Source organism: Furipterus horrens, unplaced genomic scaffold (genome assembly GCF_987537825.1).
Source record: "Furipterus horrens unplaced genomic scaffold, mFurHor1.1.pri manual_scaffold_4, whole genome shotgun sequence".
Taxonomy (NCBI): Eukaryota; Metazoa; Chordata; class Mammalia; order Chiroptera; family Furipteridae; genus Furipterus; species Furipterus horrens.
Genome location: NW_028327174.1, coordinates 67,881,966 through 67,896,874, shown reverse-complemented (window position 1 = coordinate 67,896,874; position 14,909 = coordinate 67,881,966). Strand labels below are relative to the sequence as shown.

General features: G+C 40.9%; 1 protein-coding gene across 2 annotated transcripts in view; it reads left to right on the top strand.

Moving 5' to 3' along the window:
- The window catches only part of PTPRB (protein tyrosine phosphatase receptor type B), a 106,878-nt gene that overhangs the window by 61,879 nt on the left and 30,090 nt on the right, over positions 1–14,909 (top strand). For both annotated transcript variants that reach the window (XM_090273619.1, XM_090273620.1), the window contains 6 exons: positions 528–797; positions 6,766–7,029; positions 8,590–8,853; positions 9,569–9,850; positions 13,628–13,906; positions 14,470–14,619. In XM_090273619.1, coding sequence (XP_090129745.1) covers positions 528–797; positions 6,766–7,029; positions 8,590–8,853; positions 9,569–9,850; positions 13,628–13,906; positions 14,470–14,619 — 1,509 coding nt within the window. The remainder of the gene's footprint in view (positions 1–527; positions 798–6,765; positions 7,030–8,589; positions 8,854–9,568; positions 9,851–13,627; positions 13,907–14,469; positions 14,620–14,909) is intronic.

Here is a 14,909-nt window from a genome sequence, read left to right as displayed (position 1 = left end):
TGCATGAGTTCTTCTAAGGAGATTATGTAGAATGAGAAAAAGTATTAGCTGAGGACAGAAAATATTAACAAATAATACTCTTTTGCCTTTCACATCAAGAGCCATAGTACAAGCACTGTTATATGCTACTGCCTAGCTCAAAGCTTTGACTTGAGTTAAACTTGAGAATGAAAGTCCAAATGAGTGACTATATATTCCAAACTATATATATTGAATATTTTTTTCAGCCTTTTTCCACTCTCTAGAAAAACACATGAGTATCACACTGCATAGTTATCAGTGTCACTTCCATGAATTTTTCTACTTGTTTGACTTCAAGATCCTGGCTAAATTCAGAGGAAAAGATCAAGAATCAAAGCAATTCTACAGATAATTCAGGGCAAGGAGTGTTTTCTCCTAAGGGTACATGGCAAGTGTCAGTGCAATAATGAGGCATGGCCTTCTATCTGCAGTTGCTTTAGCAGAGTTTCTTTCAACTAGTTACTTTATTGTCAATGATAGAACCTGCTTTTTTTCTTCCCTTGCAGTCCCAGCATCTGTCCAGGGAATAATTGCAGACAATGTATACAGCAGTCATTCGTTAATAGTAAGTTGGCAAAAAGCTATTGGCATGGCGGAAAGATATGATATCCTACTTCTAAATGAAAATGGGATCCTTCTGAGTAACACATCAAAGCCAGCCTTGACTAAGCAGCACAAATTTGAAGACCTAACACCAGGAAAGAAATACAAGATACAGATCCTAACTGTCAGCGGAGGCCTTTTTAGCAAAGAAGCCCAAACTGAAGGCCGAACAGGTAATTCACACAAGCCTCCTGTTTTGTATGAGATATCTCCGTATCTGCTGTTCCTTGAGAACAGTAGGCTGAGAAGGAAGAAGCAAAATTGGGAGATTTTATATATTTCTTGACATGGGAGGAACATTCTTCATGATTTACACTTCCACGTCAGTTAGTCGATGGACACAGCCTTTAGCCCACCATAGTCCAATTTAAATTGTTCATCAAAACTGATTCTATTAGTTCCCTATGACTGTTACAATAAATTACCACAAACATAGCATCTTAAAGCAACATCAATTTATTATCTTACAGTTTTGAAGGTCAGAATCTGAGAATGGGTCTTATGGGGCTAAAATCAAGTTAGGGCTGTGTTTTCTCTAGAGACTTTAGGGGGAGAATCTATTCCTTGCCCTTATCTGCTTCTAGAGGCCCCCCAGGTTAGTAGGCTTGTGGATCCCATCCAGCAATGGTAATACTCCAACCTCTGTGTCTGTCACTGTATCTTCTTCTTTACTCTTCTGCCTCTCTCATCCATCTTTTGACTTGTGCGATTATATCAGTCACCACCCAGACAATCCAGGATAAGCTCCCATCTCAAGATCCTGAACTTAATCACCTGTACAAAGTCCTTTTAGCCACATTAGGTAATAAATTCAGAGGGTCTGGGAATTACAACAGGGACATCTTTGGGGGCCATTATTCAGACTGCACTGGTCTAATTGATTATTTATTTATTAAGTACCTAAGTCTGAAAGTGGGGTGATGGTCATATGGACTTGAAGATGAGTTAGGCATGCTTCTTGTCTTGGAAGAGCTAACTGACTGACTAGTGGCGGAGACAGACACATGGGAAAATAATGGCAATACATTTTGATAAGAGTCCTATATAAGAGAGGAATGTCCAACACCAAGGGGAACATGGAGCGTAGGTGGAATTGGAAAATCTTTTTTTTCAAGTATATTTTATTGATTATGTTATTAGAGTTGCCCCAGTTTTTCCCCCTTTGCCTCACTCCACCCAGTACCCTTCTTCTCTTCAGCAATGTCCCCCTTAGTTCATTTCCATGGGTCATGCTATAAGTTCTTCAGCTTCTCCATTTCCTATACTATTTTTAACATCCCCCTGTCTATTTTGTACCTACCAATTATTCTTTTTAATCCATGCACCCCCATTCTTTCCCTTCCTCCTTCTAGCTGATAACCCTCCAAATGATCTCCACACCTATGATTCTGTTCCTGTTTTTGTTGTTTGCTTAGTGTTGTTGGGGTTTTTTTTTAAGATTTAATTGTTGACAATTGTAAATTTGTTGCCTTATTGATGTTCATAGTTTTGATCTTTTTCTTAAATAAGTCCCTTTAACATGTCATGTAATAATGGCTTGGTGATGATGAACTCCTTTAGCTTTACCTTGTCTGGGAAGCACTTTATGTGCCCTTCCATTCTAAATGATAACTTTGCTGGATAGAGTAATCTTGGTTGTATGTCCTTGCTTTTCATCACTTTGAATACTGCTTGCCAGTCCTTTTTGCCTGCAAAGTTTCTCCTGAGAAATCATCTGATAATCTTATGGGTACTGCTTTGTAGGTAACTCTCTTCTTTTCTCTTGCTGCTTTAGATTCTCTCTTTATCTTTTACCTTTGGCATTTTAATTATGATGTGTCTTGGTGTGGTCCTCTTTGGGTCCAACTTGTTTGGGACTCTCTGTGCTTCCTGGAATTGTATGTCTATTTCCTTTGCCAAATTAGGAAAGTTTTCAATTTCTTGCACTTCTTTTTCTTATTCTGGCATTTCTATGATTCAGAGATTGGCGGTTTGGAGACGTCCCAGAATCTTCTTATACTATTCTCATTTTTTTTTTTTTTTTAATTCTTGTTTCTTCTCTCTGTTCTGGTCAAATGTTTATTTCTTCCTTATGTTCCAATATGTTGATCTGCATCCCAGCTTTCTCCCCTTTACTGTTGGTTCCCTGTAGATTTTTCTTTATTTCACCAAGTGTAACCTTTATTCCTTTCTTCATGTTTTGCCATACTCAGTGAGTTCTTTGAGCATCCTGATCCCCAGTGTTTTGAACTTTGCATCTGATAGGTTGGCTATCTCCATTTTGTTTAGTTCTTCTTCTGGGGTTTTGTTCTGTTCTTTCACCTGGGCCATATTTCTTTGTCTCCTCAATTTGGAACCCACCCTGTGTTTGTTTCTGTGTATTAGGTAGAGCTGCTTTGACTTCCTGTAAAGGGCACCTATAAATTGTGTGGGGTGGAGCCTTAGGTAATTGCCAGGGTGGGGCAACACTCTTTATTGCTTTGTAGCTCTGCATGGGGGGGGGGGGGTTCAGAGAAGGGACTATGCTGCTGCCTGGCTTCTGGTTGTTTGCCTGGCATTCACCCTGTTTCCAGTCACTTCATCCACTTCCCGTATGCTGCTTGCACCCTTCCAGCTGTTGCCCTGGTATTGAATCCCAGAGTCGGTGGGTTTGCATATGTTTTAAGACTGTGCAGGCCCTTTAAATGAAGTTTCCTGAAAATCTGGCAGTTTCTTTTGCCAACCCAATCCCCACTGGTTTTTACAGCTAGAAGTTATGGGTATTTACCTTCCTGGCACTGGAATTCTTGGCTGTGCTGTCTGGCCTGGGTCTGGGATTGCTTACTCTCAAGGTATCCCTCCTGATTTTTATCCACCACACATGAATGTTGGACTGCCCATGCCCATTCTGCCACCATCACCACCTCTCCATGCCACACCACATCTCCTTGCCTCTCTGCCCTATCTCTGTGTCTGTGCCCATCTGGATAAATGTGGCTTCTTTAAATTCTTGGTTGTTAGACTTCCATGCAGTTCAATTTTGGGACAGTTATGGGTGTTATTTGTGTTGAGATTTAGTTATAATTCCTTTTTGTGGTTGTGTGAGGAAGCGAAGTGTGTCTACTTATGCCTCCATCTTGACTGGAAGTCCTGGAAAGACTTCATAAAAGTGACATTTCAGTACTCTAATGAAAGATGAAATAGTTCTTTATATGGAGAGAAGGTAGAGAGACACCCAGACACCCTGTGCAGACAAATTTTCCTGTGCCAAGACAGAGAGGTGTGAGAAGGAACAGGGAGATGTGGGGCATGGCGGAAGTGCATGTTGCACAATAGAGAGTGAGGCTGGGAAGGCGGGATGGAGCCAGATTACACATTACCTGGCATACCCTGCACAGAAGTTTATTTTTCATCTTGCGAAAAATGTTGTTTATCCAGAGAGTGAATGTTTTGTAATAAAAATTAATACCTTATAAAATATAAACCAGATGACCATGGGGATGGATTGAAAGGAGACGAGACCAGAGTGGGAAGACCTGTTCATTAATTCATTCATTATTGAGTAACTACTATATGCTAGGCACTGATCTAAATGTTGGACACATAGAAATGAATAAAACAAACCATCATGGTCATGAAGCTTATATTCTAGTAGGGAAGGAAGGTACTAAACAAAATAAATAAGCAAGTCCTGGCCTGCATGCCTCAGTTGGTTAGAGAATTGTTCCATAACCAAAGGGTTGCAAGTTCAATTCCCAGTCAGGGCACATGCCTGGGATGCCTATTCAGTCCCCGTTCTGGGTACATACAGAATGCAGCCAATTGATGCTTCTCTCTCATTGATGTTTCTCTCTCTCTGTTCCTCTCTCTAAAAAGCAATGAAAAATTGCCCTCAGGTAAGGATAAATATATATATATATATATTATATATATATATATATACATATCTAATATAATATATGTACGTGTACTCTATATACACATATATACACATACGTATATATAATTATATATATTACACATACATATACATATGTTTTATATATATATTAGGTTAAATGGAAATAAATACCAAAGAGGAAATTAAAGCAGGAAAGTGGGATAAAAGGTGTTGGAAGCTTACAATTTTAGAAAGTACAGTCCTCAAAGATTTTGTTAAAAAGGTGACATTTGAGCAAAATGTGAAAGAAGTGAAAAAGAGGATCATGCAGATATTTGGGAAAGAGTAACTCCAATCAGAGCAAACAGCAAGACAAATATCCTGAGTTGGGAATGTGAGTGGCTTGTTGGAGGGAAAAGAGGTCAGTGTAGCTGGAGAAGATAGAGTGAGAACACAGTGAGGGGGTGAAGTAAGAAAGGTAATTGGGGTCAAGAGACAATCGGAGTTGTAGAAATCCTAAGGGTCAAATGCTAAACTAATGCAGGGGCCCTGATGAAGAATAGTAAATATAGTCAAGAAATATTTCTACATTAGGTAAGGTGACAGTTGGTGTCTGAGTGGAGTACAGATGGGGGAACAGAAGATTCCAGAGTTTCTCCTTGGCGTGTCTGGTACAATATATCCCATTAATTTAGATGAAAGGAAGAGAAATACACAGGATTCAGTTCTGGACTGAGTTTGAGATGTCTGAATGTGTTTCATTGAGAGGTGATCATTGAAAATATGGGCCCAAGCTATGAAAAGTGAGCTAGAGATAAAAATTTGGACAAAAATTCTAGTTAAGTCTGTTGATGCTGCTTTAACAAAGATACCATCACCTAGGTGGCTTAAACAACAAATATTTGTTTCTCACAGTTCTGGACGCTGGAAGTCTGAGATCATGGTACCAGTAGATTTGGTATCTGGCAACGGCCATTTTCTGGTTCATAGATGGTGCCTCCTCATTGTGTCCTCACGTGGTGGAAGGAGGAGAGAGCTTTGCTCTCAGGGGCATCTTTTAGGACACTAATCCCATTCATAAGGGCTTCACCTTCATGACCTAATCACCTCCCAATAGTTCTACCTCCTAATACCATTACCTTGGGAGTTAGGTTTCAACATATGAATTTGGGGGGTACACAAACATTAGGCCATAATAATTCATAAAGTGAATAAGATTGATTGCTTAGCTAGTGTTATAATATATGAAGAGGACAAAGGATGGAACCATGGAAAATACCAGCTTTTAAAGGCCTGGCATAAGGAGAAGAAAGCAAAAGAGCCTGAGAAAATGTTTGCATTGAAGGGAAGAGAACTCAGGAGAGACTGAGACAGATGTCCTGTTCTGTTTCCACCTGCATTGTAAGATTTCTGTGGAATCAGGAAGCATCTGTGCCAACATTTTCGAAGCAGGTGGTTTCTCTTGGCATTTGATTACTTTGCGAACAGGTAGCACTAACAGCCAATGGGGTTGCAAAATCCTAATGTAAACTTTTTTTAAAGTGGTTTTAGCTTTCCTCTTGCTTCTTTATCTCATATCCCTGACTCTAATTTTCCCTTTCTGTCTTCTTTCCCCTTTCTTTCCTACCCACTCTCTCCTTCCCACTGCCCTTCCCTCTGATGGTCATTTCTTAACTCTCAGATGGCATTCAGAGATAGTTTTTTGATCTCTAAAATAGCTCTTAAAATTAGAAAAACATTTAGTCACACAGGTCAGATTTAGCACTTATTATTATACCCCCCTAAATGTCTTTGAAGATACTTTCCCATTATTGGTTTTTCTTGTTCTTTTGTGCTTTTGTTTTTTAAAATGAAAAGTTTCAGCATCAATAATTGTTTCTTCACTTTAGAGTCTTCATGAAGCCAATGTTTTTTAAAGGCAGAGACCATGTGTTTTTTTAACTTATTTTTATTGTTGACATTATTACAGATATCCTCATTTTCCCCCATTTTTCCCACCTCCACCCAGCACACCCCTTCCCTCTGGCCATCACCACACTGTTGTCTGTGTCTATGGGTCATGCATATATGTTGTTTGGCTAATATCTTCACCTTCTTTCATCCATTCCCCTCCCTACTCCCCTCTGACAGCTGTCAGTCTGTTCCGTGTGTCCATGCTTCTGTTTCTATTTTGTTCCTCAGTTTAGGGACCATGTGTTTTGAGCTGCCATTTGAGTGAGTCCATGCAAGCATAGCATCATCCTAAGCTGTGTCAGGGACATGCCAAAACTCAGCCTCACTTTCTTGCTCTTTGACTTTTCCAGTCCCAGCAGCTGTCACCAATTTGCAGATCACAGAGAACTCCACCAGACACCTGTCCTTCAGCTGGACCTCCTCAGAGGGGGAGCTCAACTGGTACAACATCTTTCTGTACAACCCAGATCGAACTCTGCAGGAGAGAGCTCAGGTTGACCCACAAGTCCAGAGCTTTTCTTTCCAGAACTTACTGCAAGGACGAATGTACAAATTGGTGATTGTGACTCACAGTGGGGAGCTGTCTAATGAGTCTTTCATATTCGGGAGAACAGGTAAGATCAGGGCCCAAGCAGTAATGAATAGCAGGGAAATTGTCATAATAGTCACTGGCTTTTTCTTGATTTTTCCTTAATTTCCTATTCTATCCAGGGTATAGCTTTATATGAAATTAGTGACCTTCAGGCTTTCTGACCCAAATCAGACATTTGATTGTATATCAGAAGGTTTTTGTAGTGGCCTCTGCTCTGTTGCTTCCAGTTGTTTACCTTATAGGGTTTGATGGAAAAAATGAATCTGGCTCCTCTACTTGCAAGAGGGCTATAACCCATTGTATCAACTCAAGCTATACCCGTATTCTTTTTACCAGAAGTAGGTGGAGTTGAGGGCGGGTCTGGAAAAGGGCAACTGCAAGCCGAACCAACAAGCAGACTGCTGTGAATCAAAACCACAGACATAAACACCAAGAATTCCAGGAAAATAAGAGGGAGAAACATCTCTCTGGACAGCAAATACATTGGCTCTACTCCTCTTCCATAATCTGAACCCGTTATGTCATCTTTCTATTCAAAAAATTTTTTTCACTTGACAATAGTTTTTGAGTGAGTACTCTTGTGTCCCATGCATTGGGCTTACCACTGGAATATGACAGTGAACAAGACAGATGGCACCCCTGACTTCATAGAGCTCTGCATTCGTGGTGGGAGAGGGGCAGGGAATAGCAGTTTTTAAAGGGAAGTGATTTTGGATCACTTTAAATTCTATGAAGGAAATAGACAGCACATTGTGACAGGAAGCGACTTGGCAGGACAGGAAACTATGTCAGACAGAGAGCGCATTTCAACTGAAACTCGAGGGGAGCCATGAAAAGAGCATATTTCAGGCACTCAACGGAAGTCCACAGTTTGTCCATTGATGGGAATGGGAAGGAGCAGCAGATAAGCCCAAAGCATGAATAGACTGGCCTACATGTTACCATTTCTGGGGCAGTCTGCTCTCGGCACATCTTCTCTTATCTGCTCGTTAATGTTAAAAGTTCCTCCAACAAGGGACAACAATCTTCACTCTTCAAAGAACGATGATGCTCATACCCATGGGACATGTGCCAGTGTAACCAATTTATATAAAGGTCAAAGCGACCATTAGTAAAGATCTTGGTAAGAAAAAGCATGAAAGAATTGAGAACCTAAAAGCTGGAGAGGAAGTGAAGAGACCCAGAGAGGGATATTATGATATGGTGGCCACAAGTGAGATGGGCCTGACTGGATGGGGCTGGAACCTTTTATGAACACTTATAGGGCCTTTTATGAGCTAAAGTATAAGCTATTTGACCAGTTTTAATCAATCACTTCTGAAGATTTTATTTTATATGTTCATGAGAGTACACGTGGCAAGCATATAAAAGCCACCACCTATTGTATTTTGTTTCATTTTATTTTGTGCCACATCTCTAGACCACAATCTCCTAAACCTAAGTGACCTGAGATCGAGGCAAGATCTGACTCTACAATAGGAACTCCTCACCCATTTGCCAACATAGCTCCTATTTTCACCTGTTGGCCAAAATGCCTTTTTTTTCTGTTTTGTTTTTAGTAAAGGCTTCTCCTCTGTTTCAGTTCCAGCCTCTGTGAGTAACCTCAAGGGATCCAGTCGGAACATGACAGACAGTCTCTGGTTCAGCTGGAGTGCAGCCCCTGGGGACTTTGACTTTTACGAGCTGATTCTCTATAATCCCAATGGCACAAAGAAGGAAAACTGGAAAGAAAAGGACCTGACAGAGTGGGGTTTTCATGGCCTTGTTCCTGGAAGGAAGTACACCCTGCATGTGATAACCCACAGTGGCGATCTCAGCAACCAAGCCACAGGGGAGAGCAGAACAGGTAAGAAGCCCAGTTGACAACAGCCAAGTATTGATGGGAAGTAGCTTCCAAAGACACATTTTAATTATGGTTTTATTAAGAAGAAATAAAGTCAATAATAATGTACCATGTGCCTACCTCCTGACCTTGGGAAGGCACAATGGTACAGCGGATAAAGGAAACAGACTTTGGTTAAAATGATCTAGGTCCTTAGCTTAACTCTGCCACTTACTCAAGTGAAACTGGACAGGTCATTGAGCATCTCTAAGCCTAGTTTTCTTGTCTATAAAATGGGACTAATCACGTCATCATCATGTGTCTATGAGCAGTGCTTCCTAAGATTTTTTTTCCCCCCTTGGGTACACACAGATAACATTAATGTATCTGTGTGCCATGCTGGGGTCAATGGACAAAGCCATCTGAAACTGGACACAGTCTGTGGACTTTAGCCCTCACATCTCAAAATATGATAGAAGCAATACCTTGGCATACTCATGCTCCACATCACCCTGGTAAGGAAGCTGTGGTTATGAAAATTAAAGAAAGTGTACATAAAACACTTGAGAACAGTGCCTTACACATAGTAAACACATAAGTGCAAGCTCCTATGATCATAACACACTATCTCTTCCTACAAAGTACTCTTAGAGTACATCTGATGTCACTCAGCTATCTTATTTGTATATGTTATGGCATAGAAGTGATTATGTAATTTTTTACTTTCTCCTACATATAGCCCCAAGTCCTCCTAGTCTTATGTCATTTACTGACGTTGCAAACACATCCTTGGCCATCACCTGGAAGGGGCCACCAGACTGGACAGACTACGATGACTTTGAAGTGCAGTGGCTACCCAGAGATGCAATCACGGTCTTCAACCCCTACAGCAACAGAAAATCAGAAGGACGCATTGTGTACGGTCTTCGTCCAGGGAGATCTTATCAATTCAGTGTCAAAACTGTCAGTGGTGACTCCTGGAAAACCTACAGCAAACCAATCTCTGGATCTGTGAGAACAAGTATGACATGTTTGTTACTCTTGGTTCTCAGGTGGTGTGAGGAGAAAGGATGTGTTACAACATACATTTCTGATGGGATTTGGTTTAAATCCACATTATTATTTGCCATAAGTTAGATTGAATTCAGGCAGAAGTCTATATAGATTTGTTCATTTATTCAATACTAACAACAATGAACAATAAAGAAATAATCTCTGCCTTTACCGAGCTTACAATCAAGTGGGAGACACTATCATGAAAAACGATGTCATTTTTGGTATAATGAAGGGAGCATTTGGCACTATAGAAACACATGGTAGTGGCGTCTGACCCAATGCACGGGAGCTTCCTGGAAGAAGAAACATCCAAATCAAAACCTTAGGAAAGAGTAAGATTTGCCAGGTGGAGATGGGGAAAGAAGTGGAAAATATTCCAAGTAGAGAGACTAAAATATTCCAAGACCAGGAAAGCGAGGGGAACAAAAAGGAGTTTAGTTGGCCAGAGCATAAAAGGTGCACATTAGGAGAATCAGGTTATACAATGTCTTGTGAGCCATGGTGACAACTTTGAACTTTATCTTCAATCAGTTGGAGCCACTGAAGGGTTTTTGGCCGGGATATCATAATCAGATTTATACTTGAGAAAGTTACTCAAGGTACAGTGTAAGAAGTAGGTGGAAAGGGGCAAACCAGAAGCAGAGGGATCAATTAAGGCATGTTGTAATAAATCCTAAAGAGAAAAATATCTTAACAATGAAATATATACCAGTTTCTTCTCAAAGGCATTTTGGGATCGATAAATAAACCTCAAAGAAACAAAGACTTTTCAGCCTAGGAACCTCCATCCAAATATTTATTTTTCAGTAATACCTAGTAAATGTAGTTTCTCAGATCAGGTAGTGGCTGTTGATAAAATACCTAGTTGAAAATCAGAAATTTATGCCAATAGTTGTTTATTCAACAAACATTAATGCTATAACAATTATAATTTGTGCTCCATATTGTATTCAAAGACCAGTTTGGGATCAAGTAGGTGTGTGTCAAGATAAATATGTGAAAAAGAACTAAGAGCTTTTGTTTTATAGCAAGCTCGGGGTGGGTTTTCAGTGGCTTGCTGCGGAATGTGTGATTGAATCACAGGTGTGCAGTTTAAGAGCTCAGTAGAGGCTGGGCTGGTCAGATCACATCTGGAGGACTGTATTCAGTCCCAGATGCAGGCATTTAAGAGTGGCATTTACTAAAGGGGGCATGTGCAGGAGGAGGGCAACCAGCATGCAGGGAGATGTGGTGCTGGATTTTATGAGGAACGACTGATGGGACTTTGAGGATTGCATTAGTTAGTGTTGGTTTGGCTGTGGTTATCAGAAAACCCAAAATAAAAGAATTAAACAAAATAGAAGTTTATAATTCTCATGTAAAATCATTCCATAGCCAATTACTCACAATGAATAATAACTTGGAGTTCTGTATCATCCGTCTTCTCACACCTCCCAGCCCCACCCTTGGTGCCTGGGTACATAGCTTTCTCTACCTAAAATGCCTTTCCCAATATCTTGGTGAGGTGTCATCTTTGCCAGAAAGCCTTTGCTAACCCCGGCCCACCACTAGCTCCAGCAGCAGAAATGTGTCTGTCATGCCTCACAGCACCTTTGTTTCCTGTTTCTTCTGATACACTCTCCTTTCTACCTTATATTATGACTATTTTAGAGTCCGCTGTTTTCCTAGAAGTTAAGGCTAATGTATCCACTTTTCTACTGTTCACAGTTCCTAGAAGAGCACCTTGCTCATAGTAGAAATAATTTCTTAGTGAATTGGGATGCGACCTGAGTCTTGGAAGGCAGGTGGGATTTAGAGGTGAAAAGGAGGAGAAAGAAATAACTGAGGAAAAAGGTGGAAGCAAGTTTCCATATTATGCTTTGCATGAATTATCAGAATTATTAATTAGAATGCATATTCTCCATGGCTGAAAGGGAAGGTGTCTTTGGATCTCAGCTCTGACTTGGTTTGAAAGGAGTTCAAAAGTTTAACAAGCAGTCAATGTTTAAAAAGACAGTTACTGCTTGTCTCAAATGCCAGTTCTTTTGTGAGCCTTTTTGGTGGGTTCACGTCATTTATTATTGCCATCTGAAGATTGTTACTGTATTTTGTGCTATGGTCAATAGAGCAATGGGTCAGGCTTTTAAAATGTAATCCTTACAACAGCTTTGACTCCCGGAATGAAATAAGGTGGTCTAGACTTAGGTTTCAAGTTCTTCTCCAGAGCCTGAAAGCTCCTTGGAAATTCCTGGGGAGAGGCAAAGCAGGTCTTAGAGAGATCATCCCAGTGTAGCACCCCTGACCTCAATGCACATTTAAAGCACAGACCAGAACACCTTTGATTTTACATATTGGGGAACTGAGAACTTTATTTTTTTACTGATTAATTCTTTTTTTTTTTTTAGAGAGAGAGAGAGAAAAGGAGAGAGAGGGTGAGAGAAACATTGGTTTGTTGTTCTGCTCATTGATGCATTCATTGGTTGACACTTGTATGTGCCCTGATCAGGAACTGAACCTGCAACCTTGGTGTATCGGGATAATGCTCTAACCAACTGACTCACACAGCCAGGGCAGAACTTTTCTTTTTTAAATGATTCAGGTGCTAAAATTGAAATGCAGCTTTGGTTTGTGTGGCTTAGTGGATTGAACACTGACCTGTGATCCAAGGGGTCACCAGTTCAGTTCCCAGTCGGGGCGCATGCCTGGGTAGCAGGCTTGGTCCCCACTTGGGGGTGTGTGAGAGGCAACCATACATTGATGTTTCTCTCCCCCTCTTTCTCCCTTTCTTCTCATCTCTCTGAAAATAAATAAATAAAATTTTAAATAAATATATAAAATTCAAAAATCATTTATTTAAATTGTACAGTTTAGCTTTAGAGATATATAAATAATTATTTATATAGGGCAGCCTAACCAGTACAGCCGCATGAGTGCTTTTCTTTTAGACTGAATCTTTTACTGGTTCTTCTAACGTTCTCAACCAGTAAGAGCAGTTACCATTCACTGAGTCCTTCCTGGGTCAGGCACTCTGTCAGGCAGATGAAACTGAATGACCATAAGCAGGGGAGCATAGTCTAGTGTGGCCTGTGTGGGGAACCACAAGCAGTTTTAGTGCCATGGAATGTAAGCATGGAGGAACAGGCAAAAAAACGGAGGACGGGGACAGAGGCCGGTACCCAAAGGGGAACAGGTCAATAATGCCATTTCTTAATTTTCTCATTACAAAAGCTAGCATTTATTGAGCAATTGCTACACCAGCCACTGTTCTAGGTGTCTATGCAAGTTTTGACTTGTTGAATCATCACAGTAGCCATATGATGATTGATTATCTTCATTTCCCCACTTCACAGAAGGGGCACAGATCTGTTAAGTAACTTGCCCAAGAGTGCATTGTTGGGAAACGGAATTTGAATTCAGGCAGGTTGAGCTGCACTCTTGATTTCTAGTTTACTCTGTCTTACCTTCCATCTGACTTCTGTCACTTGATTTCAGTGCCCACGTGTGCATTTGTGTTTCCAGTCGCATTGGCACCTGGTGATTCTCTAAAGGGACAGCATTTTTACTTTTATTATTTCTCAAAATAGAATCTGGCAAGCAGGCAGACATTACCTTGGAGATCTATGAGAATTTTTTCTTCAGAAAACAATTTAAATTCAGTTTGGGAATTACTTATTTAGATGACTGAGATAGTTGGACCCAAGGGAGCTGAAAAAAAAGTGTCTCATAGAGTTGTGAAAAGTGTCCCTTCCTCTCTCTCCTTTAGAACCAGACAAGATTCAAAACCTGCATTGCCGGCCGCAGAACTCCACGGCCATTGCCTGTTCTTGGATCCCTCCAGATTCTGACTTTGACGGGTATAGCATTGAATGCCGGAAAATGGACACTCAAGAGGTTGAGTTTTCCAGAAAGCTGGAGAAGGAAAAATCTCTGCTCAATATTATGATGCTAGTGCCCCATAAGAGGTACCTGGTGTCCATCAAGGTGCAGTCAGCTGGCATGACCAGCGAGGTGGTGGAAGACAGCACCATCACAATGATAGACCGTGAGTGTCCCCGGCGGTGTGCACACGGTGTGCGCCCTTCTCTGCCATGTGTCTCACCTCTGTGCACTTGTGTACAGTTCATGTCCACATGATCCTGTCATGTTGTCACCTAGAGAGTAGGACCTAAAAGGCTCTGGGAAATGGAAACATTTCTCTGCATAAAGTACCCTGGCAGCAAACAAGTTAAAAGATCTTAAAGTACCTAAATGAGTCAGTATTTAAATACATCACTTTGCCTGATACAGTTAGAGCTAAAATGGAGCTTTTAAGCAATTTGATGCTACAAGTCCAGGAAATCCTGCTGAGGAGTTGCCTCTTCCATTATGTCACTGGCAGGTCACTTCTTCTGCCTGCTTCTCTTCAGGAGAGGAGGGGGTTGTCTTGATCACACACACACACACACACACGCACACACACAGATTGGGGGGGAGAGAGAGGGAGAATACACACACGCACAGAAGGAGAGGGAAAGAGAGAGACTATGTGGGTGAGTGAAGACCTTCATTTTGCTTATTTTTCACATGTAAAATCAGAACTGTGACCCTTCTTGGTTCCTTTCCCAGGCCCTCCTCCCCCACCTCCACATATCCGTGTGAATAAAAAGGACGTGCTCATTAGCAAATCTTCCATCAACTTTACTTTCAACTGCAGCTGGTTCAGCGACACCAATGGTGCGGTGAAATACTTCACAGTGGTAGTGAGAGAGGCTGATGGTAAGTGAGTTCATTCTGCTGTTAAGATGCAGGATTTCTTTCTCAAAGGTCACTGATGTAGGGAGATGTAAAAGGAAACTGCTCAAAGGCTCTTTCAACAATAAGCCTATTATCTGCTGGGTATAATTATTAAATGGGTGAATAACAATAATTATAGCAACCACAACAGTAATAACAATAATCATCTCTGATTCAGTCATACTATCTGTCAGGCATTGTTGGAAGTGCATGGCATGTACTGACTCTTTCAACCTCCTTCACTGCTCATTCAGTTCTGTTTACTGCTCTCT